The sequence below is a fragment of the Podarcis bocagei genome (genome assembly GCF_964188305.1).
Source record: "Podarcis bocagei genome assembly, chromosome: 13".
In the NCBI taxonomy this organism is placed as follows: Eukaryota; Metazoa; Chordata; class Lepidosauria; order Squamata; family Lacertidae; genus Podarcis; species Podarcis bocagei.
In genome coordinates, this window is record NC_138138.1 from 39,791,739 (window position 1) to 39,818,294 (window position 26,556).

Sequence of the window (26,556 nt, forward strand, 5' to 3'; positions counted from 1 at the left end):
CTGCTTATTGGGAGAAAAGCAATGACAAACCTAGACAGCATCTTAAAAAGCAAAGACATCACCTTGGCAACAAAGGTCCGTATAGTAAAAGCTATGGTTTTTCCACTAGTGATGTATGGAAGTGAGAGCTGGACCATAAAGAAGGCTGATCGCCGAATAATTGATGCTTTACAATTGATAATTGGTGGCGATAACCACCAAGGTGTTTTCCATTCTAAGAGTTTTTTGTTCCTCTCCCACACTTCATATAGGGGCCCTCTTATAATATGATTTGAAAATCCTTTATGTACCTTTTCTTTATTTTGCCATAAATAGGCATGCCAGCCGAACCTATTGTCGAACCCCTCTAGGTCCAACAAATCGGTATTTTCCAAAATAATCCAATCTTTGATCCAGCAGAGGCTAGCAGCCTCATAATATAGTTTCAAACTGGGTACCGAGAAACCCCCTATCTCTTTCCTGTCTGTGAGAATTTTAAAGCTAATTCTTGGTCTTTTACCCTGCCATATAAATTTCGAAAGGGTTCTTTGCCAATCCATAAATATTTTGGAACCTCTAATCACGGGTATGTTTTGAAACAAAAATAACATTCTTGGAAGTAAATTCATTTTTATCGCCGCCATTCTTCCCCTCCACGAGAGCTTCACTCTATTCCACGTTTCTAGATCTTTCTTAATCTCCTTCCATGTTGTAAAGTAGTTATCCTGGATTAAATTTATGTTTTTTGTGGTTAACCAGATTCCCAAATATCTTATTTTTTTGCCACCTTAATTCCATACTGCATTTCCAGTTTTTCGCTTTCCTCCTTTCCCACATTCTTGGTCAACATTTTTGTCTTTGATTTATTTAATTTGAAACCAGATAGCTTGCCGAATTCTTCTAGCATCTCCAAAGCTTTACCAACACTTTTTTGCGGGTTTTCCAGAGATAACATTAAGTCATCCGCATACGCTTTTAATTTGAATTCTTTTGTTCCTATTTTGATCCCTCGGATCTCTGGTGTTACTCTTATTTTATTTGTGATTATCTCTAATGCCATAATAAATAAAAGCGGGGATAGAGGGCATCCCTGTCTTGTTCCTTTTTCAATTTTAAAGGAGTTTGTTAGGTTATTATTTATAATCAATTTTGCAGATTGATTCGAATATATTGCTTTTATTCCATCCATGAACTCGCCTTCTAGCCCTGCTTTCTCCATGCTCTTCAATAGGAACTTCCAAGAAACGTTATCAAATGCCTTTTCGGCATCTATAAAAATTAGCGCCGCGGGTATTTCGTTTTTACACTCCAGATATTCAGTAATGTTAATGGTATGCCTCACATTATCTTTGGTTGTACTATTTTCAAATCATCTTTATTGATTTTCAGATGTACACCCAATCATCTCCATTGATTTTCAGACATGCATCCAAACATCTATCGACCAACTCAAATGGCACAACAGAAATAAACAAGTGAAATACAGATCCAAACAGAAAAGGCATCAGTACGCCTCATATTATCTGCTATGATAGCGAGTATCAAACCCAATGGGTTGGTTGTGCTTCTTTGGAAGAGAACAGGGGTACGTGAGAATCAGTATTAAGAGTTGGTAGGGACCTCAAAATCCACCCTACTGCAGACAGCTTTACACCACTTTTAATAGTTATTGCGTCCCCTAATCCTGGGAACTGTATTTTTCCTCCTCCTGAGCTACAATTTCCAGCACCTCTTACAAACTATGGTTCCCAGGATTCTTTGTAGAAGGCGGCATACGATTTCAATGCACCATATGTGCCAAAGTAACCCAAAGACTCGGGCTACAATCCTAACACCAGCTTGTCTGGCAGTAAGCTCTGTTGAATTCAGTGGGACTTCCTTGTGAGAGCTGCCGCTATAGTTACTACGCACTTTCGCTGAGGCAGCAGGGGAGGCATTTCCATATCTGTCTCTCTGGAGCCAGCCGTAACTGGATCCTAGAATCGAAAAGTCGGAAGGGACCCCAAAGGGTCATCTAGCCCAACCCCCTTGCAAGACAGGAATCCTGCCAACTACAGCTGTCTCTGGATGGGCTCGATCTTGGCCACTCCCTTCTATAGTGTATCAGATACCGACTCTTCCACCTCTCCGCCTTTGGGACTGAATGCCCACCGTCTTTGCCCCACATCCCCCTCTAAAAGTGCCCGCCCCACTCCTCAGCTCCGAGACATTCCGCGCCTCTTTCCCAAACGGAGCGAAATCGCTTTCGGTTTCCATTTCGCCGGAATCGAAAGCGACTGGTATCTTTAAAGCGCAGCAGTCGCTGCTTCCCCCGCCCTCCGCCTTGAGGCGAGGTAGGGCGGCGGACCTATTTTGCTCTTTAGTCATCGTCGGCCGGGAAGCTGCGCGGGGATCTTCGCACCTGCATCTTCCAAGAGACGCGGTGAGTAATAACAGACCGCAGGTGATGGGGACCGATTCAACAGGATTCCTGGGCTCCTTGGGAGGAGTAACGGGGTTTAAACAGGCTTAGAAGAAGTACGAGCGTCTCTGGAAACAGCGAAATGCTCTGATCCTAAACATATTTGCTTAGTTAATAACAGACACTTCTAGCCCACCTTTCCTCCAAAGAGCGCAAGGTGCCTGTCATAATACTTATTTCAGTGCCTCGTTCGCATTTTATCCTCCCAGCAGCCCTGGGAAGTAGGCTAGGCTGAGAGATTGGCCTCTGCGAGCCATCGCTTTTGAGGTTTTCCTCACCTAGCAAATTCCCCGCAGAAGCAAAAAGCTAATACTTCAGGCGGGGGAGAAAAATATATAGCTCGGCCTTGTTCCTATCGCTCTAATTTCTACTTGCAGGGAACTTGCCTTTTCTTTTTATAAAACTTGGGAGGGAAAGTTAAAACGTCGACTTGCCTTGACGTTTAGCCTTGTCGACTAAAATGGTGCAGTGCTGGGCTCTTAGACCTCATTCTCCTAGTGTAGACTTGGCTTATAGTGTGACTATGCAGTAGAAATACAAATATGGCTGTATTCTAAATGGTACTGCGTGAAATTACCACCGTTTTGCATTCTGGGGAACCTCCTGTGTCTAGTTACAGATAGGTAGCCGTGTTCTCCTGAAGAAGTGTGCATGCACACGAAAGCTCATACCAAGAACTAACTTAGTTGGTCTTTAAGGTGCTACTGGAAGGAATTTTTTTATTTTGACTCCTGCGTCTAGTTGGCCTGGCTGGCAGGCATTCAAAAGGCGAAACTTTCCCTACTGTCTGGATGCAGTGATAATCAGGGAAGGCCTTGTCACTTGAATGAATTTTGTTTCCCTGCATATAGCAATTAAAAGAAAGGCTGAAGAATGTGAGGTGGCAAGTGAGCAGCACCACTGTTCTGGTACCCAAGCAATTCCTATAAAACTGTAGTTGGGAATCTACAAATGTAAACCCCTCCCCTTTGCTTTCTTGACACTCACCCCAGACACCATCTGGGCTCTCCATCCTCCTCCATTGTTTTTGGACGGCTTGGAAGGTGTCCTTGAACATTTTTGATAATGCCTTTTGTTTGCATAGATATACAAGTTTGTGTCCATCTAGAAAACTCTAGCGTTGAGTTTGCTGGGATGTTTCCTTCTTGATGAGGGTAAGAGGCACACCCATTTCTCTGTCCACTTTTTGCTTCTTGCCATGCCCACCACAGGCATGTGATGCCCAGAATGTGGACTTTGGGCTGAAAAAAAGGTTTCAGTCAGAGCACATCCTCTCTTATCAACCCTTGGTAGGAAACACAAAAATTTCTCCGGAAATGATGCTTCTGCAATAGTTGTAACGGATCATGTGCTTCCATTGTGTTCTGGCTCTGTAAATGTGTTGTTTATTGTGTGTTTGGCTGTCTTGATGGCTGAAAAGGAGTGAACCAAATAACCTCAGTGGCCTGTGATGACCAGGGGATGTGTCTCTCCCCCTTACGTGTTTGTGATCCATTCTTCCAAAGTGCTCCCCTTAAAATTAGGTGCTGAACAAGTTTACAGTTGGGTCTGTAGTTTGAAATGATGCAGGGATATTTGATAAATTATTAGTAGGGTCCACGCTACTAGGTTAAGCAAAATGCAGCTGGACTGAGAAACATGAGAAAAGACAGGAATATTAGGAGGTGAACAGTGGAAAGCCTTGGGAGGAAAGTTCCCATACAATAATACTTCAGTATAATTTAGGGAAACATCACTTTAAAATATGCAGAAGTGATTTTTAACACCTTTTAGGTTGTAACAATTAAAAAAAAATTAGAAAGTTTTGTTGGAGGGTATGTTGGGGAGTTGGATCTTATATGTGGTGGGATTGTAAGTATGTTACCAAATTTTGGGGAAAGATTTTTAATGAAACCTCAGCAGTAATTGTCGGGGGGGGGGGCAGGGAAGGGATCCCCAAAGCACCTGAACTGGATCTGTTATTACAGGGGGAAATCAGAAAAGCTTACATAAACAAGTTCTTGGTGGGGCTCCAAGAATCTCAGTGACGAGATTTGGAGGGGGGGGGACTTACAAGAGTTGAAACACAGCAAAATAGTACAACAACAGAGCATGGGAAATCATGTTAATTGACGTATTGATAAGGGTACATTTAACCTAGGGTAAAAAAGAGAGACATTTTTGGTGGCCTTTTATTATGTACACAAGAAAGGTGGTGTGAAACCTATGCCACTGGTCTTTAGAAATATCTGGATTATGTAACTTTTATTTGTTCAAAGGCAACATACTCTCAGGAAAAGAACAGTGCAGGCTTGATTCTTTGTATACACTGTCTAGTTTATTTGTAGGTTCATTTTATTTTGTAATCTTTGGAATGCTTTTGGTGTCAAAGGTTTTAATTTAATAAACAATAACTATAATAAATAGTAAAAAGGTTGTATGCCTGCATAAGAAAATGAATAAAAGATGAACTGACACAGGACAAGAACTGGGAGTTGGCAAGAGTTCAAGGAACTTGATAAGGTGCTGAGAGTTGTTAGGAGACCCCTGTTCCCTTCACAGAGCTACAAATCTCAAATTTAACAATAAACCCCTCTTCCCAGAGAACTCTGGCAATTGTCCTCCTGTGAAGGGAATTAGAGGTTCCTAACAACCCTCAGCACCCTTAACCAACTACAGTTTCCAGGAATCTTTGGGGGAAGCCACGACTGTTAAAATGGTATAATAGTGGCTTAAATGTATATCTGGCAAAATAGTGGTTTAAATAAATATCAGCAACCTTTCCTGTCCACCTCATGAAATTGTTGCACAGTCTGTTGAAAACAAAAGCACATTACAGATCACAGTCAATCTTAAGTAAGCTTACTCTAAAGGGAGTTGGTCCCAATGGCTTAAAAGGACTTAATTTTAAATTGTGTTGTGAGGGGTTATTGGGTTTTGTTTTGATTTTGATTATGTACTTTGTGTTTTTATATTGTGATTTTATCCTGTGAACTGCCCTGAGACCTGCAGGTACAGAGCGGCCTACAAATTTTATAAGTTACAGTAATAATAATTTAGTAAACGTGTTTTAGATTGGAAGCAGATGACAGAGAAAGATGCCACACTGCTTGTGGCAGGCTTGGACTGTTTGCTTTTGCCTTTGGTAACAGAAGTCACATCCTTACCATACATTTAAAGCACCTGGTTTTCCCCAAAGAATCCTGGGAACTGTAGTTTCTTCCTCACATAAGCTACAGTTTCCAGCACACATAACAAACTGCAGCCTGGCAGGGTTTTCTATTGTTCCAAAATCCCTTTGATGAGAGATGAGTTGGGGGGGGGAGTGTTTGTAACATCATGGTAAGTGATTCCTCTTGTCTGTTTTGTTAAAAAATGTCCATTTACAGAAGGAACAATAGTTTATGAGCTCTTTTTTTGTTCAGTGGGGACCAATGTGCAAATTGGATTGGTGAGATTATACACTCAGTTTTTTCCTCATTCTGCATTTTTCTCCTCACTTTTGCAGGTATCACCATGTCTCAGGGGCAGAAGAAGAGGTGAGAAATGCAGTGCGTGTGTATCCATGGGATTTCTCATGGACAAAAAAATGCTAGTGAGACTGTGCTGGATGTGCTGATCATAGAACTGTAGAGTTGAAAGGGACCTAAAGGGTCATCTAGTCCAACCCCCTGCCATGCAGGGATCTCAGCTAAGGCATCCATGACAGGTGGCCATCCAACTCTGATTAAAAACCTCCAAGGAAGGAGAGTCCACCATCTCCCGAGGGAGACTGTTCCAATGTCAAACAGCTCTTACCACCAGAGTTCTTTCTGATGTTTAGTTAGAACCAAAACTATCTGGGATCTGATAACACCTTGCTTAAAACATTGCTGACTCTTCCTCCAAGGAGCTCAGAGCTAGACCGAGTGTGTGAAGAACTGGCCCAAGGTCACCCAGTGAGCTCTGTGGCTCTGAGGGTTAGGCTGTGGGCAGGAGACTGTGGTGAGAGCTTGTCGTGAGAACCAAAAGTTAAATGAGGCAGGATGAAGAAGCAAGTTAGGAACAAAAGGCTACAGACCTCTGGGTACCTCGGGTTACATATGCTTCAGGTTACATACACTTTGACAGTGGTACCTCGGGTTACATATGCTTCAGGTTACATACACTTCAGGTTACAGACTCTGCTAACCCAGAAATAGTACCTCGGGTTAAGAACTTTGCTTCAGGATGAGAACAGAAATTGTGCTCTGGCAGCGCAGCACCAGCAGGAGGCCCCATTAGCTAAAGTGGTGCTTCAGGTTAAGAACAGTTTCAGGTTAAGAATGGACCTCTGGAACGAATTAAGTACTTAACCCGAGGTACCACTGTATAATAATAATAATAATACTTGAGATGTCAGGGAGACAAGCCTTGAACAAGGCTTACCTGGAACAAGAAGTTCACTTACAGTTTTTGCTGGCCAGTAGGATCCAATAGCCAAGCTGGGTCAGTAGTGGCAGCCCAGGGTCCTTTGAATACTAAATTGTCCAGGCAGATGCCACAACAATGCAGTGTCACTCAGGAGGGAAACCTGCACACAGACCCAACAGCAGAGGGAGGATCTAAACTAGGAGTTAGGAACCTTTGGACCATGGACCAGTTGCCTCCTTATTCTGTTTATAGTGTTTCTCACCCCTGCTAAACTTAAGGTTGCAAAGGCCTTCTATTGTAGCCAATAGTAAGCTTTTCCCCAAGCTCAATTGGGTTGTGTTGTTTTTAGGGTGGTGGGTTTGCAGCTGGGTCCAGAAGCGTGATTAATCCTTTTCTCTCCCCACTTATAAACCCTCCACAATGTATTTTCAAAGAAGTCTTCTTTTGCCGTAATGGTTGTATGAGAGGGATGGTCTTCGGGAAGAGTGCAGTTGGAGAGGGAAGGGTTAACCCATCTCTCTTCTCAGCTGAGATTTCCAGGAATATCTCTCTCTCTCTCTCTCTCTCTCTCTCTCTCTCTCTCTCCTGGCAATTAGGTTTGCTAAAAGTTAGAAGGCTTTTTTCAACCCCAGTTGCTGTGCATGTTAATACATCTCTCTGTCTCTCTCTGTATATGCATGTGCACCTGTGTATGCTAGTATTATTTGGTGGCTACACACACGACTGGGAATGTGGCTCTCACAGAGGTGGAGCTAGCTGCTGCGGCACCAGGAGCTGCGCACATGTTGTGCACCCAGGGGGCAGGGCGAGTGTCCCAGGGGGCGAGACACCTAGGGGGGCAAAGCAAGCCACCCATAGCAGGTTGCTTCCTGGGCAGGGTGGGGGCAGGGAGGGAGCCACACCGCTTTGCCAGCAGCCTTCCTCCCTTCGCTCTTCCTTTTGACAGCTCAGGAGAGGCTCCCCCCCAAAGGAGGCGGGGGGGCAATAGCGAGCTGCTCACCCGCAACTCCCAAGCCTCCTTCGAGCTGTCAAAACGAAGGGGGGAAGGCCGCTGGCAAGGCGGCGCAGCTCTGCCCCTTCCCCTGATGGCTTGGGATATGCTTGGGAGTCGTGGGCGGGCAGTGTGCCGAACATCAACCCCCTCAGTGATGACACCCGGGGTGGACCGCCCCCACCGGCCCCCCTTCCTCCACCCCGGTTACTGTAGCTACACCATTGCTACAGTTTACTTGGGCAGTGCAAGGGTTGGGCAGGTCGGCAGTGAGGTCAAGGTTGCCCACGTGCACCACCCCACCCCACAGCCTGGTCCTGTTTAGACTGAAGTCTCTCTGTTTCTATTCATAGACTCTAACTACTGTAACCGTCTGCCTTTCTTTCAGGAAGGGCTTTCGACAAAAATCACCTCCTGTCCTCAAATACTTGCAGGGTATCCTCCGCAAGTACCCAGATGGGGGTCAGATCTTAAAAGTAAGTTTTTTAAGCACTGGGTCTGGGCTTTTCGCAGTTGCCGTTTTTGAGAGCAAAGGCATTTCACATGGATTGCATTTTAAGTAGGGCTCGAACAACTTGCGTGTTCACAGAGAGGAGGCAGCCAAACACCCGGATTTTTTGGGAAGAGAAGACTGCAAGTTTAGAGCAGGAAGCTGTTCTGAAGCGCAGGCCCAAAGCTTGTGGGAGTGGCTGGGTGCAGGGGTACCAAAGAAGGATGCCAAAAACATCAGAATGGCCAGTTCTAGTGCAATATTAAAGAAGGTGCAGATTTGCAGCAAAGAAGCCTGCCAGGTCTCCCAGCCTTTACAGATGCGGGACAGACACAGCAGCAAGGAGATGGCTTGTCCTCACTTTTCTAAATAGGTAAAGTTTGAAAGGGGTGATATTGACAACCCCTGTATATGTCTAGCAGTTTATGGAATGTGGGACTGGCATCCATGTAGCAATTTCCACAGTCTGTTTCTGTTGACCCCTGGCCTTTGTTCCTACTCTCATTCTCTTCTTCTTCTTGAAGGAGCTGATCCAAAATGCAGATGATGCGGGGGCTGAAGAGGTGATCTTGCTCTATGATGCACGGAGTTTTGGAACCCAGAGCCTTTTCTCAGAGGGGCTGGCAAGCACCCAAGGTATGGATTAGACACCTCCCAATGGTGGGTGCTCTGGGGGGCCCAGCAGAGAAATCACAATGTCTCCTATAGGGAGGAAGTTGGCTGGATGAAATTCATAATAATTTTTCAGGGATGCTTTCAAGGGTCAAAGGCTTCCTTCTTAGCAGTCAGTAGCCAAGGCTTCTCTAAGTTCTTCTTATTTTGACCAGAATGATTCTTTGTGCCTGGGAAGGCAGCAGTGAACTTCCTCTACTTTGGGGCCGTTTCGTCCCACAATGCATCCAAGGAAAGTTGCCATGATGTAGTGTCCTTCCAGGTGCCTTGTGGGAGGGAAATATGGCTGGCCACTGTACAGTAGTTCCCCACATTCTCATTTCTGTGCTACAATATCCATTTTGGGATAGATGGAAAACACTGGCCTTATATGCTCTCACAATGACTGTTAAAGTCGTATAAATGTGCTTTAAACAAATGATGTGGGTACCTGAGAGTTCGCCTCCAGTATGTTCAATATATTGGCTCTATTCCAGTATCACATCATGGTTTGCAGAAATCTTAGTCTAGAAAAGAGATGGGGGGGGGCTGTGGCTCTCCAATTATAGGTCAACTCCAACTCCCATCAGTCCCAGTGATTATAGCCAATGGTCAGGGATGGTGGCAGGGCTCTCCAGCCCTTGTTTATAGGACCTGGTCTGCTTCTGATAGCAATCAGGTTTATTAGCCTGCTCCCATTTCTCTGGTGCCACAGCCTCTGGAGGTGGCTGTTACCACGGTTTGCTACATTAGACAGGATCTCGTGCCACAAAACATTCAATCATGATTTCTGTTTTTGTTTGCTGGCCGATCACAAACCCTAGTTTGCAATTCAGACATTGTGCCATGTCAAATTTGGCTTGGGAGTGACACTGTGAATCAAACCATCATCAAGGCACTTAAGTAAAAATTGCATGACCACATTTCTCTTTTTCAGGCCCTGCGCTTCTTGCCTATAACAACGGTCTATTCTCTGAGGCTGACTGGGAAGGGATCCAGAGTCCAGGCATCAGTCACAAGGAGGATGACCCTTCTACAGTTGGACGCTTTGGCTTGGGCTTCAATTCAGTTTACCATATCACAGGTGAGAAGTTCTGCCTGGCTCAATTTGGGAGATAGTCAGTCTTCAAAACAAGATGTCTTTGGGAGGAAGGCATAAGAATTATAGGGAAAAGGCCTAGAAGACAGCTCAGGACCCCAAGACCTCAGGGACCACCTCTCTCTCCTCACATCGCCATACCTGGAACCTGCAATCATCCTCAGAGACCTTTGTCTGTGTACTTCTTCTGAGGGGGAGGGAATGGGAGAATGGGCTTTCTCAACAGTGGCTCCCCATTTGTAGAATGCTCTCCCCAGCGAAATATGCCTAATGCCATCATTGAGATGGGGGAAATTGAGAGAGATAAAGATTAATTGAAATAGCATGAAGGGGGGAAAGGAACCAAGTCTGGGGCAACCACATTTTAATGGCTGAATTCCTTCCCTTCACTCTGTTTAGATTTCCCATCTATACTTTCTGATGAATGTTTGGGGGTGCTGGACCCACAGCAGATGGCATTACATGACGGGGGTCAGCTCTGGGAGGTGAGTGAATGGGAAGAGGCATCCGACCAGTTCCAACCATTCTGGGCAGCACTGAAGTCTCTGGGCCAGCCTTGCCCAACTGCGGAGGGCCGCTTTCCAGGCACCCTGTTTCGCTTCCCGCTACGACAGAGTCCATCGAAGATCTCAGAAAATCTCTACAGTCCAGAACGGGTGCAGAAACTGCTGCTCTCGTTTGTGAATGATGCCCCCATTAGTTTGCTGTTCCTCAGGAACATCAAGAAACTGACGTTGGGTCTCATTGAGTCCGATGGTGCCATCTCTGAGCTGCTGAAAGCTGAGGCCACCACTCGCCCATTTAATGGGTTGGGCATGAGCCAAGGTGTGCTGGAAGTTGCAGAATGCAGTAGTGGAAAGGCAAACCTTGTTGATGATGCTATGGGCACTAAACTGGACATGGGTGTCGACATCAAAACACTTACTCTATGTGGCACTGGGACTGGACAGGCCAGCAAGTGCAACTGGCTTGTGTTGTCTGCTGAAGCGAAAAAGGATGCCTTCCCAGAACTGTGGGATCTCGCAGTGAAGGTCTGCTCTAAGCCTGTGTTGTCCTTGGCTTACTGTTTGCAAGACAAGTGCATGGGACGCCTCAGCTGCGTCCTGCCACTCCCGGCCACAGAGGAAAACACCACTGGATTGCCACTGCACATCAGTGCCCCTTTCCAGCTGACAGATGACCGAAGACACGTGCAGTGGTCTGAAGAGGGGTCCCAGGCGAGGGGAGCCGATGGTCGTTGGAACCACTTGCTTATGGAGGAGATGTTGCCTGTTGCTTATTGCCAAATGGTACTGCTAGCATCTACCTGTCCGGACAACCCATATGGGGCGTGGCCAGACCCAGACCAAAGCCAACAACTCCGATACAAGCCTTTAGTGGTTCAGATATGCCAGACACTGATGGACATGAAACTCTTGGTACGAGTCGGGGATGGGGAACCTCGTTTGCTCCACCCCTGCAAAGCCGTGATCTTGCCAGAGGTAGTGAGTGGTAAACCAGTAGAGAAGGCCCTGGAGAAGGCCCTCATTTTGACAGGATCACCACTTGCTGCTGCTCCTCTCCATGTGCGCCGAGCTTTGGTGTGGGGTGCCAAAGGCAGGGCAGCGGTGCAAGAGGCCACACCGAAGTTTGTCAGGGAGACCCTGCGACGGACTACCAGTGTGTGGCATGGGATATCCTTGACAGAGAAACAGTTGCTGTTGGAGTACTTGGTTGGAGATGGGTGTTACCAGGAGCTGAAGAATCTGCCGCTGCTGCCGACAGCCAATGGAAACTTTACCTGCTTTGGAGATTCTGGAGAGACGGTCTTCCTCGAGAACCACAACTTCCCCAGGTGAGCAGTCTTACCACATATGATCCCCAGGGTAAACCGACATTGTCCTTTTCGCCCTAACACAGTTAAATGTCCTCTCCCTATTAGATGTTCCAATTAATGGACTTGCATAATGGTTAATGCACGCATGTGCACATGCACACATACACACCTTGCAAGGCGGTTCACAAATGTCTTCACTATGGCTCATTTCAGACATTGCACCAAACCAAGAGACAGAGGCCTTTATGCACTTTTTTCATATGCATAGTTCGGCTCAGTGTCTCCCCTAGCGCCAGCCTGCACTTCTTTGAGACCCAGTTTTCACTCTGAGAAATACTGCCCTACAGGAAAGAGGCCCATGCTGCATTTCTTTGATTCCCTAAAATGGTTAGCCCCATAAATAAACCAGTGGCATTAACTGGGTGCTTGTTCCATAGTACATCCCTTTTCTTTGTCACCCTGCCTTTGTCCTTCCTAACTGACCTGTGGTTTCTTTCTGCCAATTTTGCAGGATCCTGTTGCCTGGCCTGGCTCACCGGTTCTTGCCCAAGGATCTAAACCCTGAGCTGCTGAAGCATCTGCAAACAATTGCAGAAAAGGGTGAGACTTTCAGTTTCCTGGGTGCACCATGATCAGCTTCTGGTGTTTTATGGGTTCCCCACCCTGGTGTTCTTAAGATGCTGTTAGACTACAACTCCTATTTTCACTGGCCATGCTTGACTTCAACTTCCTTCAGCCTCAGCCAGCATGGCCCAATGGTCAGAGTTTATGGGGATGGTAATCCACAGCATCCACAGGGCACCAGGCTGGCTGCCACCAGTGTAAATGTTCTACCATGTACAAACACATGCTTTTTACACACAGGCGCCATTTTCTCCTCCCAGCAACACTGTAAAATAGATTAGGTGGAAAGATAGTGAGCGTGACACCAAATAGCAGTAGAGTGGCTGTCTCCAAGTAAACTAACTTCACAGCTAGTTTGGGCATTTGAACCCTTAAGCACAGGGTTGGGGAACATTTCCCCCCAGCCACCAGTAGAGATGGATCACTCTTGTCAAAGGTCTGATCTGATCGCTTGCAGTGGATTCTGCCACCCTTCCATCATTCTCTGTTGGGTCGTCATCCTCCACCACCTGCATTAAATTAGAGCAAGGGCTGAAGGTTGTCCCCCTTTGCCTTAGTCTTATTTTCTAATCCAGGGGCAGGCAACATTTGGCCCTCTCGATGTTGACGAACTACAACTTTCACCAGCTCCCTTAATCATGGCCAATGGCCTGGGATGATGGGAGTTGTAGTTCAGCAATATCTGATGGGCCACAGTTTGCATCTGCCTGCTGTAATCACTACAACACGCTGGTTTTTGGTACGCTGATCAGTTTCAGGCTCACTTTGCTTCAGCAGTGCTCTAGCATCATTGTGATACCAAATCATTCACAGACCTATACATATTGGAGTTCAGTTGCATCCAAAGTAGTTTTCAGTGCTGGGCATAGAAGTCGTGTATACATAACCACTTTGCTCCCAACAGGAAATGCAAGTGCACACAAATGGTGGTTGCTGATTTCTCTCTCTCTCTCTCTCTCTCTCTCTCTCTCTCTCTCATATTCAGGGTTATTCAGGAACTTTGTTTCCATGGATCAAAATGTCATTGAGCAGAACCTTCGTGGATCTCTCCCTAAGGACTGGGTCAGCAGCAACCCTGCTCCTGTATCTTGGTGCCCAAAGGAGTACCCAAAACAGCCCCCGCTTGAGTGGCTTTCTGCTTTCTGGAGTTTCCTGAGTCGCCATGCTCCCTCCCTGGCACCCTTCAAGGGATGCCCCCTGATACCACTGACTCCTCTACAGAACTCCCACAGTGGAATCCAATTGGCACGGCTGCTGCCTCAGCCTACTCTGCTGTTCCAGAGCCATGAGGGGTGTTGTCTGCCGGACGAAGTGGCTGGCATTCTGGAGAGACTGGGATGCACTGTGGTCCGGAGCTGGCAGCCAGAATGGTGCCACCGCCAGCTGAGAGAGTACGTCCTAGAACCCACGCCTGGGAGTGTCTTGCAGGTCTTTGCCCATTTAGGGGTGGTATCTGTAGCTGGTCGCGTTGCATCTCTGCCCACCTGCCAGATCAAGAGCCTGAGTGCTTTTTTCTCCACAGCTGCGTCGCTTTCCCCCAAAGAAGCCGAAGTCCTAACTGAGTTGCCGCTCTTCTTCAAAATGCCCTCCCTCCTTCCACCCACCAGGTCTGGCTTGGTGCCAGCCCAGCACCACCTGGCTTTAGAGAAGAACCTGGTTCCACCAGTGCCCTCGGATCTGCTAACTCCAGAGCCTGTGCTGTTGTGTCAGAATGAAGCTGAACGCCACCTGCTCTTGCTAATCGGGCAGAAGCTCCTGGGGACGCCGGATCTGTGCCTGCTGTGCATCAAGGCGATGACGAAGGGGGCATATGCCAGTTGGGCACAGGAAGCCAAGCGGCTCATGCTGTGGGTGCTGCACAATGGGGACTCCCTCTTCAGCCAGAGCCGAGAGCTGCAAACTTTGTGTCGTGAGCTGCCATTCCTGGATTGCGGATCAGGAAGGTTGGGCAGGCCCAGTGACCTCTATGATCCAGAGAATCGCACTTTGCAGGATTTATTGAGACCTTGCCACTTCCCTACAGGGCCCTTCCGAGAGCCAGCAGCACTGCGAACCCTTCGTGTTCTGGGCCTGAAATCTGATCTCAGTGCTGTCTGTCCAGCAGATGCACTGATGGCTGCAGAGGAAGTTGGTCAACTGCAAGAGGCTGCAGATGCCAGTGCCAAATCACAGGCACTCATCCGGGTCTGCAATGAGACTCCTCTACTCTCACGCTTCTCCTCACAGGAGCTGAAGCGGCTGCGGTCCCTGCCTTGGGTGCCTGCCACCAACGCTTCCACATTGGCGGCAGCTGGAGATTTCTTGGCACCTGAATTGCTTTGCTCGGAGAGGTACGCTGCTCTTGTCGGGCTGGTCATGGGACTGACTAATGCTTTTCGGCCAGAAGCTGCAAAAGAACTGGGTCTGGAGAACTCTCCTCCACCAGAGAAAGTGATGGAGAATCTAGCTGCCTTGGCACAGGGATGTCACCCTGAGGAGGCCTTTGTGTTAACTACAAAGCTGCACAGCATCTATCGGCACATGCAACAGCACCTGAGGGACTTCCAGAAGCCACCTGTGGGACCTGTGGTGTGGAATGGGACTGGCTTCTCATTGGCTGCAGATGTGGTGCTGGCCTACCCTGATGGCTTAGACCTTACAGCCCTGATGTCACGAGTGCCTCTGGACTTCCAAGGTTACAGCCAGCTGTTTGCAGCATGGGGGGTCCATAAGTTACCAAAAGAGGAGGAAGTGTGCCAAGCAATGCAGAAGTTGGCAGATCAAATCAATGCCCGACCACAAGGCGGCATGCATGCTGAACTGCTCCTCGTGATAGCTGTCCTGGACTGGCTGTGCGCTCGTGGCTACCATGGAGAAAGGGAAATGCCAGTGCCTGTGCGGATTCAAGGACTGTCCGGTTTTGTTCTACCCCCGGCCAGTTCTGTGCTGTACTGTGACATGGATCGGGCGCACCTTGCTGAGCTGGATGGCGACCCACCTACTTTGGTGCATGAATCTGTTTCCTCTGCCACTGCTACCTTCCATGGTGTGGAAATGCTAAGCACACGGTTTTCAGGCTTGGAAGTGTTGGAGGCTCAGGCGTGGGGTCCTTCGGAGCCAATCACCCTCCGGATCCGTAACATCCTTCGTGAATACAGCCAGGATGCAGATGTGTTCCTGGAACTGCTGCAAAATGCTGAGGATGCTGGCGCCCAAACTTGCCACTTCCTAGTCGATCTCCGTGAGCATAACGGTACCACTGAAGGACTCCTGGACCCGGGCATGGCTGCCTGCCAGGGCCCCGCACTTTGGGCCCAGAATGATGCGTTCTTCACCGAGACAGATTTCTCCAACATCATCCGTCTAGGTGCAGCTACCAAGGAACGGCAGGATGACAAGATTGGTCGCTTTGGGCTGGGCTTCTGCACTGTCTACCACATCACTGATGTGCCCTCTCTTCTCAGTGGCCACACCATGCTCATCTTTGACCCAAACATCACCCACCTTCGGAAGCATATCCGTAATTCAGGCCAACCAGGCATGCGTCTCACATTGAACCGAAAAGTCGCCGCTGGATTTCCTGAACAATTTCGACCGTTCAGAGGAATCTTTGGCTGTCAACCTGGAGATGATTACCAAGGCACGCTCCTCCGCCTGCCCTTCCGCACTGAGGTGGAGGCAGAGGACTCTCAGATCTGCTGTGATCCGTTTGGACCCAGTCGAATCAAATCCTTGCAAATTGGTTTCCGGGAGATGTACAAGTACCTGCTGATCTTCCTGAGAAAAGTGCAGGAGGTGTCACTGACCCACCTTCCTCATGGTTCCAGTTCCCCAGAAACCACCCAGCCATTAGCCACAGTGAACAGGAAAGCACTTGTCAGGATGGGTACGTCCACTATTGTGCAGTTGACAGCAACATGGAAGTTGAGTGTGGTCACCAGCCATTACCTGCTGCACTCCTGCTCTGCTCAAGGAGAAGCCCTTCAGGTCTTCGAACAGGGAAAAGAGAAGGACGTCCATTTCTCGCCTCCTGTTGCTAGCGTTGCTTTGCCCCTCCGCCCCGCCACTGCTGCTGGAAAATGGGTTCCAGATGTAGATGGTTTTAAGGGCCGTGCCTTCTGCTTTCTACCTCTTCCTATTGAAACTGGACTCCCGTTGCATCTCACGGCAGTCTTTGCTGTGCAGAGTAATCGCAAAGGACTCTGGGAAGCTACTGAGAAGGGGAAATGGAACAAGGCGCTCTTACGGGATTCCGTGCTGGGTGCCTGGCTTGGAGCACTGTCCCTGCTCCGGGACATGTACGAGGAAGGATTGCTGGAGGACTATGAGTACCATGCTTTCTGGCCTGACGTGCGCAGTGCCAAGCACCCATTCAGTGAAACAGTCAAGGCCTTCTACCAAGCCTTAGTCAATGGTGTTGATGGGGAACAGCCAGTTCTCTTTTCTGATGGACAGCGATGGTGCCCAGCCCGGGATGCCTGTATCCTCAATTCTGACAGTACCTGTCAGGAGCATCTGGAACCTATAGCTTTCAGGGTCTTCTCCTTACTTTTGCCAGAGCCAAAGATGGCGGTGTCAGTTCCAGATTGGGTGAAGATGAACTTCAGAGATTGCATCCAGGAGGACGTCCTGTTGCCAAACACCTACAATTGGGCGCGATTCCTCTGTGAGCTTGTTTTGCCCAATCTTGCTCAGCTGGCAGTGCCTGATCGCGATGTCCTCATTCTTCGTGCTCTGGATATGAATGATGCTGGCGTGAATAAGATCTTGACATCCTGGCCTTGCATTCCAACTGTCCCCAATAGTTTGCTGAGAAACATTAAAGAACTTGTACACCCAAGGGGCTGCGCTGCACCTCTCTACGCTCCTGAAGATGGCCGTTTCCCCACGGGCACAGGGTTTCTGGAACCAGAGAGGCTGTTGCGCTTGGAGCATCTTGGCATGGCCAAAGATTGTGTAGAAATGGAGGAACTGATAGCCCGAGCCAGAACTGTGGCAGCCTTGTGGAGTCATGACCCAGTCAAGGCCTGCCAGCGTGCCCGCTGCATCCTAGAGCTCCTTGAGGACCACCTGCAGGAAAGCTACAGCAACACTACCCAGGTTACTTTCAGAGACATTCCCTTCTTGCCAGCAGTACTACCTGCTAACCAACGCAAACTCTGCTGCCCCAAAGAGGTTTACTACCATAAGCTGCGCCCCCTGGTAGGCTTGACTGAGCCTGTCCTGGACAAGACAGCCCTTGGTAAAGGCTTGAAGCTCTCCATGGAGCTAAAGGAATTCCTAGGACTGGATCGTCAGCCACCAATATCTACAGTGCTGATGCAACTGGAGGAAGCATCACGTAGTTCCAATGCCCTGTCCAGAATGGAGCTGGGAAGCATAGCACAAATCTGCTATGCTTTCCTGAATGAAATAGTGCAGATGAACCCTCTGTCCAAGGTGGAGGTGTCCCAAAGGGCAAGGACATTCCCCTTTGTTTTCATGGACACTGGCTTTGTGTCAGTGTGCAGTGTGGCCCATTGCCTGTTGTTTGATGCTGCTCCATACCTCTTCCAGCTGCCTCAGGAGTACCAGAAGCAAAAGATGCTGTGGGAGTGTGTTGGGTTGCCCAAGACTTTCAAAGTGAAGGACTATGCCACTGTGTTGCAGACTTTGGCCAAGAAGAGAGCTGGACAGTCTCTTTCCAAAGGGCATCTGGACCTAGTTGTCAGGTTGATCACTGTAGGGCTGGCCGAGGCCCTGCCAGAGGGTCAACAGTTGAGTCCTTATGAAGCCCAGAGTGTATTTTTCCCAGACAAACACAAAGTTCTTCATCCATTGCCCAAGCTCCTCTTTGATGACACGCCATGGCTTCCGCATGAGAAAGGGACCCTGCTCTGCCATGCCATGATCCCACGAGAAATTGCTATGCGCTGTGGAATTCAGACCACAAAAGGACGTGTCTTGTCACGCCAGCAGATTCAGGGTCTCTCTTCCTGGGCCACAGATTTTGGAGCCAAGGAAGAAATCTGCACCCGGCTGGCCAACATCCTCGGTGACTACTCCTCTTCAAAGGATGTGCTCAAGGAGCTGTTGCAGAATGCAGACGATGCTGGTGCAAATCTTGTCCACTTTGTCTGGGATCGGCGACAGCACCCGACTGATCGCGTCTTCAGCAAGGAGTGGAATGAACTTCAAGGCCCGGCACTTTGCATCTACAATGACCGCACCTTCCAGATGTGTGACATAGAAGGGATCCAGCGCTTGGGCTCTGGTGGCAAAGGTGGGAGGAGAGATGCTACTGGCAAATATGGACTAGGTTTCAATACAGTTTATCACCTGACTGACTGCCCTGCCTTTGTGACGGGAGACAGTGCTCTGTGTGTCTTTGACCCCCTGTTGCGCTATGTCCCTGGTTCTGATGAGATCTCACCTGGTGCAATGTACAACCTTGCTAAAGAAGTCAAAGACACCATCCGTGATGTTTATAATACCTTTTTACCTGATGTGTTTAACTTGGAACAAGGCACAGTTTTCCGGTTACCCTTACGTACTCCTGATGGTGCAGCCTCATCCCGTATCTGCCAGAGCTCTGTGTCCGAGCAAGACATGAAGAAAATTGTGGTGGCTCTTATTGAAGAAGCCGACAGCCTTGTGATGTTCCTCAACCACGTTCGCTGCGTGGTCTTCTCTATAATAAGTGAGAGGGGAGGGACACCGAAGGAGGTGCTGCGGGTAGAGGCTGAAGGTGGTGAGTCTGAAAGACTGGAATACCAGAAGCATCTCCAACAGGCTGCTGCAGCAGGTGGAATGGATGATGGCGAGCCAATGAGAGTCTTCTACAGAATGAAGGTGAAGAGTAGTATCTCCAAAGTTTCCAGCAACTGGCTGGTAGGTAGGCAGATTGGGCTTGAGAGTGACAATACCGTGCAAAACATGGACTTGGCGTGTGGGGGTGTGGCAGCTTGTTTTGACGGACGGCCACCTGGTAGGGCCTTCTGCACACTGCCGCTTCTGGAAGAAACAGGCCTTCCCATCCACATCAATGGGAACTTTGCTGTGGACTCTGCTCGCCGTGGCTTACGGAAGGATGATGGTGAAGGTGGTGCCAATACGTCCTGGAATAACTTGCTGCTGCAGTGTCTCATTGCCCCATTGTACTGCCACTTGCTTTATGAGCTGCGCCAGGCGCTGAATGATACACCACTGCAGTTCCACTCCCTGACTGCATGTGAGAAGTGGCTGGAATCAAACTATTTGCAGTATTTCCCATTTGTGACAAAGGATGTCCCCCCAGCATGGCAACAGCTTGTGACCCGTGTGTATGAACTGGCATACATGGAGCAGCTTCCCTTGGTCCCTGTGTACCAGAAGGAGATTAATTTCAAGTATGGATTTAAGATGGAAGAAGTGAGTGTGCACTGGAGTGCACCCAGACTGGGCCACCCAACCAGTGATCCCTATTTCCTGCTGTCTGAGATAAGTGAGGTTCTTGAGCTTACTCTTCAGAGTCTGGGCATGAATTTTGTCCCTGCCTTCCAACATTTGCAATTGGTACGCAACCATTTTGTCAAGGCAGGAGTTGATATCCTAACCCTCGATTCTCCTTCCCTCTGCTGCTTCCTCAAGAACCTGCCCAACTTTCTCCTGCCCTGCCCACTTCATCTGACACCTGTGAAGAATAGCTGTCACTGTTCTGCTCTCCTCGAGTTCTGCCTCAGTAAGCTTCTTCCTGATGACAAAAGCTGCCTGGAAGGTCTCCCTTTGCTGGTGACCCAAGATAACATGCTGAGGTGCTTCACTCAGCAGTGTCCTCCATACCATAGCAGTGTGCACTATCTTTTCCCACACCATCAGGACTGTTTCTTTGCCTGCCAAATTGATAGAAAGGCCAGGCAGCTGTTAGTAAAGATGGGGTTCCTAAAGGATTTTACACTCTCTGATTCTGTGGCCTTCGTTAAGGAGATGCTGTCTTTGGACAACAGGGTCAGTACTGATAAAGGCCAGGAATGGCTCCGTGAATTGTGGGCTTTCTTTGAGAAACAGATCTGCATGACTGCGAATTCAGACACGATGAAAAAGATGTTTGCGGAGCTAGTTTCCCTCTTCAAAGGTTGTGCCATGCTCCCTGTGTGTTGTGGCTGCACTAAGTTCTTGGTTCCCCTTGAGTCCCTCAACACGATAATGCCTGGTCAAGCAGGCCCTGTTACTGAAATTCTCCGCAAACTGGGCTTTTCCAAGTTGGACTCCTCTCTTTTGCCTCCAAAGCTCGCTGCACATTGCATTCTGCCATGTGTGTTGCAGATTGAGAATCCTACAGTAGTGCTCGAACAACTGGCAGCTCATCATGACCTGTGTTGGGATGCACTCAAAGGGTGGGACTTTGAAGCACTGTTGCGGTTCCTAAGCAGCCAACTGGAGACGCTGAAGAATGACCATGGATTGCTAAGCAAGTTGAAATCCTTGCCTGTGTTTAAAACACACCAAGGGAAGCACGTTTCGTTGGCTTTGTACGGGAATATCTACATCTTGGAATCAAAGATTCCAAAGGAAACCAAGAAATTCCAGGAGCTTTATGAGGTAGATGAGAAGACTGTCCTGCTGAGTGATAGCTTGCTGAACCGACATCTCAGTAAGAGCTTGAATATTGGTGTAATGAACGATTTGCAGCAGTTTGTAAAGCAGCTTTTGCCTCGGCTGCCCCATCTCCCTGAAGCTCGTGTACTGGAGGCTGTGAGATTACTCCTCCTTATCAAGAGGCATTATCCTGAGGAATATCAGGCCGAGAAAAAGACAGTGGTGACAACATTCCAGTCTTTTGCCTTCATCCGGGACAAGCAAGGTGTGATGCGTCCTGTGTCCTACTTTTATGAGGAGAAAATGTGTTTCAAGGAGTTGAGAATGGATTCTCTGTTCGTGCCACGCAAATTCTATGACGCAGTGTGGCCAGAGAATATATGGGAGTTGAAAGAGTTCTTACTTGATGTGGGCTTGCAGCAAGAGATCTCTGAGGAATACTTTCTAGTGTTGGCTACCCAAATTGCAAAAGAAGCATTGAGGGCTGGAGAACAGAAGGATGGTGCCCATGATCTTGATAAAAGGAGAGCACTCTGGAGCTACTTACTTTCCAGTGAAAACTTCTCAGAGGCCTTCCTGGAAACAGTGTCCAAGATCCGTTTCCTATTGCCAAAGAAGATCTCTGAAGATCTGTGCTGCCTTCACTCGCCATACGTGCCGTGTAATACTCCTGTGGCACCCCAAGGTTCCTTGTTAACTGTGAAAGCAGACCTGGTGTGGACTTCAGCGGTCATTCTGCCTTCTGTTGAATATGTTGGGGAAAATAAAGAAACCATCCTAAAACAACTGGGAGTGCTGCGCACCTTGCCAGCCCATTTAGTCTTGGAGAATCTAAGAAACGTATGCCAGGCACCATGTGACACTCCAAAAGCTAGGAAAACTCGAGAGGATGTCCTAAAGTCAGCTTATGGCTATTTGTCGCAACAGCAAAAGTTAGAGACTGCCTGCTTAAAGGGATTCCCTGTGATACTAGTGGATGACGGTGAGGTAGCAGAGGCCCAGAATGTGGTGGTCTCATTAAAATACCCAAAGGACTTCCGGCCGTATCTTTACAAGCTACCACCAAAGCTAGCTGTCTATATGGATGTCCTGGAGAAATTGGGAGTGGAAGATGAGGCAAGCATCCATCACTATGCCAGTGTTCTGGCCAGAATTCATGCAGAGACTGTAAGGCAGGCTAAACTGCATGCCAACCTCACCAAAACAGTGCTCAGGGCCACTCAGTTCCTCTTCCAGCTCTTAGATGAAGCAAAGGATCAAATGGATTTCTCAGAGCTGAAAGAACTGCATCTGCCTTGTGCTGATGGGAAGCTATATCCATCAAACAGCCTCATCTTTAGTTTTTACAAGTCTGGCCAGGAACCCCAGGGCTTGCAGTGCAAATTTCGCTTTCTGATAGATCTCTCAATATGTGAGCTACCTTACGACAAGTATAAGCAGCAGAGGCTTCTGCATCAGCTGCCTGAAGCCTTGCGCCCCAAGAACTTGTTAGATATCACTGAAGAGCAGCTGGAAGAGTCCTCTCTGAAACTCTGTACCTATGGGGAACACTGTGAGTTCCAAAACTGGCTACAAGAACTACTCATGTCTTGCGAGTTCCAGCATGCTCTGGTTGCACTGCTTAAATGGCAGGGTGGGACAAAAGTAGAGGAAGTGGAATGCATGTTTGAAGGATGCTTCTCACCAGAGCGGCTAGAAGTGGTTTGTTGTGAAAAAGTGTACACAACCATGGTGCACAATTCGCAGAGTGTGGAAGGAACCCAGTGTGCCAAGACAGTGTATGCTGCAACAATGCCAGATGGCAAACTGCAGCTTTACCTTGCACACCAGGAGAGCAAAGGTGCACAGTGGGCTGTGGAGTTCTCTGGCAATTTAGCCACAGAACTGAATAGGCTTTTAGGACAAAGATTTAGCCCGTGGGCCCTGATGGTCCTTGGGCAGATTCTGATTTGCCAAAGGCCTAAGGGAATTGCTGAGGTGCTAGAGAAAAACAAAGTGCCCTTGCAGCTGCCAGCAAACCTAAATGCCTATATCCTGCCTCCTCCTGGAGAGGACATCCCTGAGGAATGGTATGACAGCCTGGACATGAGCATCCTCCACACCTTTCTGCCAGAAGATTACGTGGGTTACCTGGATTCTTCCAAGCCCAGAGAGCATTATCTCTACGCTGTGGTCCTTGAAGCCCTTGGGCCACGGCAGAGCGGTACTGGCCAAGTACACACATACCTTGTTGACTTGGGAGGAGGGCAGCATGCAGAAGTCAGTGCCTATGACCTTTACCATTTCCGGAGGAATAACTCTGCATCTGACCTGAGTAAAGCTGTGGTCTTGGCAGAAGGCTCCCCTGGTGCTAGCAGTACTGCAAGACCACTTACAAGCGGCAATTGGTACGAGAGGCCACTGAGTGAGATAAAGAAAGAAGTGGATGCCTGCTTGGCTGAAATTTGGAGCTTGTCAGAGGATGAGAGGAGGAAGGCTTTAAGAAGACTCTATCTGTGCTACCACCCAGATAAAAACATAGGTCAAGAGGATTCTGCCAATGAAATTTTCAAATACCTTAAAGACAAGATCAAGGAGATGGAGAACAATAGAACGCCCAGTGGCTCCAGAGGGGGACCCAAAAGTAGAGGTTCCTACAAGAGGAGCTCTGAATTTTGGGGTGAATGGGACCAGCAAGCTCATCAGCATCAAGAGAGGCGTACAGAATTCACCAGGCAAAGATGGGGTGGGGGTGGAGGAGGATGGGGTGGTGGTGGTGGAGGAGGAGGCCACTGCAACTACAACTTCTGGTCCTTCCATCAGAGACGGCCAAAGTATTCAAAGGATCAATCAAAACTTCACTGCTTGGAGGAGGCCAGGCGCTGGCTAAGGCAAGCCAAGTGTGATCTGAAGGCGGCAGCCAGTAGTGCTGGTCAGGGTAGCACTGAATGGCTGCTTTACAAGACTTACCGGGCAGTGGAGAAAGCCCTGACAGCAGCTGAATACTACCAGGGAGGTCGCTTTGACAGGAATCTGACTCTTCCAATGCTGGCTAGTAAAGTAGCTTCTTATGGACAGGAGTTGGAAAAGCTGCCTGATCAGATTGAGGAACTCCGGCAGCATGGCGTGGATGACAAGAGAACGCAGTATCCCAGCTACCACAATTCACCCACCATTCCCAATGAAGCTTTCCTTAGATGCAAGGAGAAGGAGGTGCTGCTTTTAGCTGGAGATATCCTAAGCGTGGTGAAGAAGTGGATTGGCCTAGAATGAGAGTTGTGAGGATTTTATTGTTTAAAGTCTTGACTGACAATATATAAACATGGGCATTCTTGTAGCTGAAACATTTGGGGATCAAATATTATAAAATGGGAGCGGGGCCTGCTTAGAAAATTGATGTCTCTTCAAACAATTCCTAACTCACTAACACTGTATCATGTGAGAAAACAGGACTAGATAACCATTCTTGAACAGTGTTACCTGTCTTCTGATATACAGAAAAAATAAAGTTGCTTTGTTAAGAAATAAAGAAGCTAAGTTATATGCTTACATTGTACAAGCTGTGGCAGAGATGGGGAACCAATGACACCCCCCCCAGTAGGAAGCTGCTGTATACAGAGTCAGACCGTTGGTCAGTGCAGCTCAGGACAGTCATACCTTGGATCCCAAACACCTTGCAAGTCTAACGTTTCAGCTCCTGAACGCCACAAACCCAGTAGTGAGTGTTCCGGTTTGCAAACATTATTTGGAACCCGAACGTCTGATGCGACTTCCGCAGCTTCCAATTAGCTGCAGGAGCCAAGGTTCTGCAGGGGTCAGAAACTGCATTTGTAAAATGCAGTACCTTTTCAGGGCTCAATTTAAATATCAATATGGAATCATCACTTAACACAACCACTATTTACTTTTATTAATGAATTCCTACCCCACTTTGTAAAAACAAAACCCTAAGTACACAAGGCTACACTACTCAAAACCAACATAGTACAAAATACAATGAAAATTCAACCTTAAAAAGTAAAAATAACAATACAGTCAAACCTCGTTCTGTGTCTGCCTCCGCTTGCGTCCGCTTTGGCGAACGTCCGCGGCAAGCCTGGAAGTACCGGAACAGGTTACTTCTGGGTTTGCGGCTCGCGCAGAAGTTCTAAATTGCACTGTGCATGTGCAGATGCAGCGCTTCAATGTGTGTGTCATTTTCAGGTTGCTGCGGGGCCTCCGGAACAGATCCCTGCCATAACCCAAGGTTCCACTGTACAACCAACAGCAGTTAAAAAATAAAGTTTTCAGGCAGATCACACAATAAAATGCTGAGTAGGAGTACATTAAGGAATGCTTAAAGGGGAGGATGTCACCTGGGAGAAACAGGTTTTTTTAATGCTACTGAGCAGCAGTATAGAATCAAAGGGCATTAGCTATCCTTGCTCAATTAACCTGGAGTAAATACATGTTGTTTTGTGTAGCAAAAGTGCCAATTGCCTCTGGTTTTGAGAATGTAGTTAGAGAACAAAATGATGAGAGTTCACCTTCAAAGGACATTCAGTCTCTGATTACTCCTGGATTCAGTCACAAAACTATTGTTTCTCCTGATGAAATGGTTGTTGGTGGTAAGGAAATATAGGTATATAAAAAGGAGAATTCCTGGATGCCATGATCAGGAGGTTTGAAATCACAAAACATGCAGCAAAGTAAAATGTGGAAATAGAGGTTGTTAAACCTTTAAAACATGCCCTTAATTTAAAGTGAGTTCCAAAATGTCTCCTCAAGATGTTTTCCCCCCCAAAGTTGCACTCTTTTCCTAGCGTAGAAAAAGACCACATGTTTGATAAGTTTAAAAAAATGGTTTACTTACAAACTCGCCAAAGGTCAGATTAATGTACTTTTCCATACAGCATTCAGAAAAAGTTGCACAGTCAGTAAAACTTGACTCACTTAAAATGGTGAAAATCCTAAATTATTAGTATAGGAACTCAAGAGTAGCTTGTAAGAGCAATAGGGTCTGAGCTACAGCAACCAACTCAGACCTCACATGCTGAGTTCATCAGGTAGACTGGAGGTTGAACCATATGATTGATCACGCAGTCCCTCCCAAGGTTAAGGACAGCTTGCTTTATGATCTCAATCCTTTTGTGTATTAATTAGACTTGGTTGTATGAGGCTGGTTATCTCACAAAGATGTACAGATCTAACAGCTATCATTCATTTCTTTGTGATGTGGCTACAAATCACATGTTGGCTTGACCATGAAGACTGTTGAACTAAAAGGAGGAAGTTACCAGAAAAAAAATGCACCAATTTCCAAATTCTGCAAAAGGCCTCCAGCCACAATTCAAGATGCTAAATAGCTTAGGTCCAATAGAGTTTAGAGAACACCTAAGGATTTAGGAAACTGTTTTATGCTGAGTCAGACTACCATGCATTGTCCACACTGATTAACAGCAGCTATGCAAGGTTTCACATGGGACATTTTCATCCCTGCATGAGGACTGAAATGGGACCTTCTGCATGCAAATTACCGTATTTTTCGCCCCATAAGGCGCACCTAGTTTTTTGGGGGGGA

General features: G+C 47.7%; 1 protein-coding gene and 1 long non-coding RNA gene across 7 annotated transcripts in view; one reads left to right on the forward strand and one right to left on the reverse strand.

The window, feature by feature from the left end:
- Positions 1 to 26,556, reverse strand: part of LOC308572430 — a 33,430-nt gene that overhangs the window by 4,516 nt on the left and 2,358 nt on the right. For 3 of the 5 annotated variants that reach the window (XR_014001754.1, XR_014001755.1, XR_014001756.1), the window contains 3 exons: positions 25,038 to 25,248; positions 12,342 to 12,436; positions 6,849 to 6,971 (listed from right to left, as the gene is read on the reverse strand). This is a non-coding gene — a long non-coding RNA (uncharacterized lncRNA). Of the gene's footprint in view, positions 1 to 3,427; positions 3,853 to 6,848; positions 6,972 to 12,341; positions 12,437 to 25,037; positions 25,249 to 26,556 lie in introns of all 5 variants that reach the window. The other 2 variants (XR_014001757.1, XR_014001758.1) reach the window with 2 other exon arrangements.
- LOC308572398 (sacsin-like) lies at positions 1,341 to 24,528 on the forward strand. Of its 2 annotated transcripts, XM_081168384.1 has the most exons (8): positions 1,341 to 2,401; positions 5,928 to 5,958; positions 8,191 to 8,278; positions 8,817 to 8,928; positions 9,881 to 10,027; positions 10,442 to 11,876; positions 12,370 to 12,458; positions 13,468 to 24,528. In XM_081168384.1, the coding sequence occupies exons 2-8, from the start codon at positions 5,936 to 5,938 to the stop codon at positions 24,267 to 24,269; spliced, it is 12,696 nt and encodes a 4,231-aa protein (XP_081024510.1). In that variant the 5' UTR covers positions 1,341 to 2,401; positions 5,928 to 5,935; the 3' UTR covers positions 24,270 to 24,528. The 2 variants fall into 2 exon arrangements, with proteins under 2 accessions (XP_081024510.1, XP_081024509.1); XM_081168383.1 differs by lacking the exon at positions 1,341 to 2,401 and having other exon boundaries at positions 5,329 to 5,958.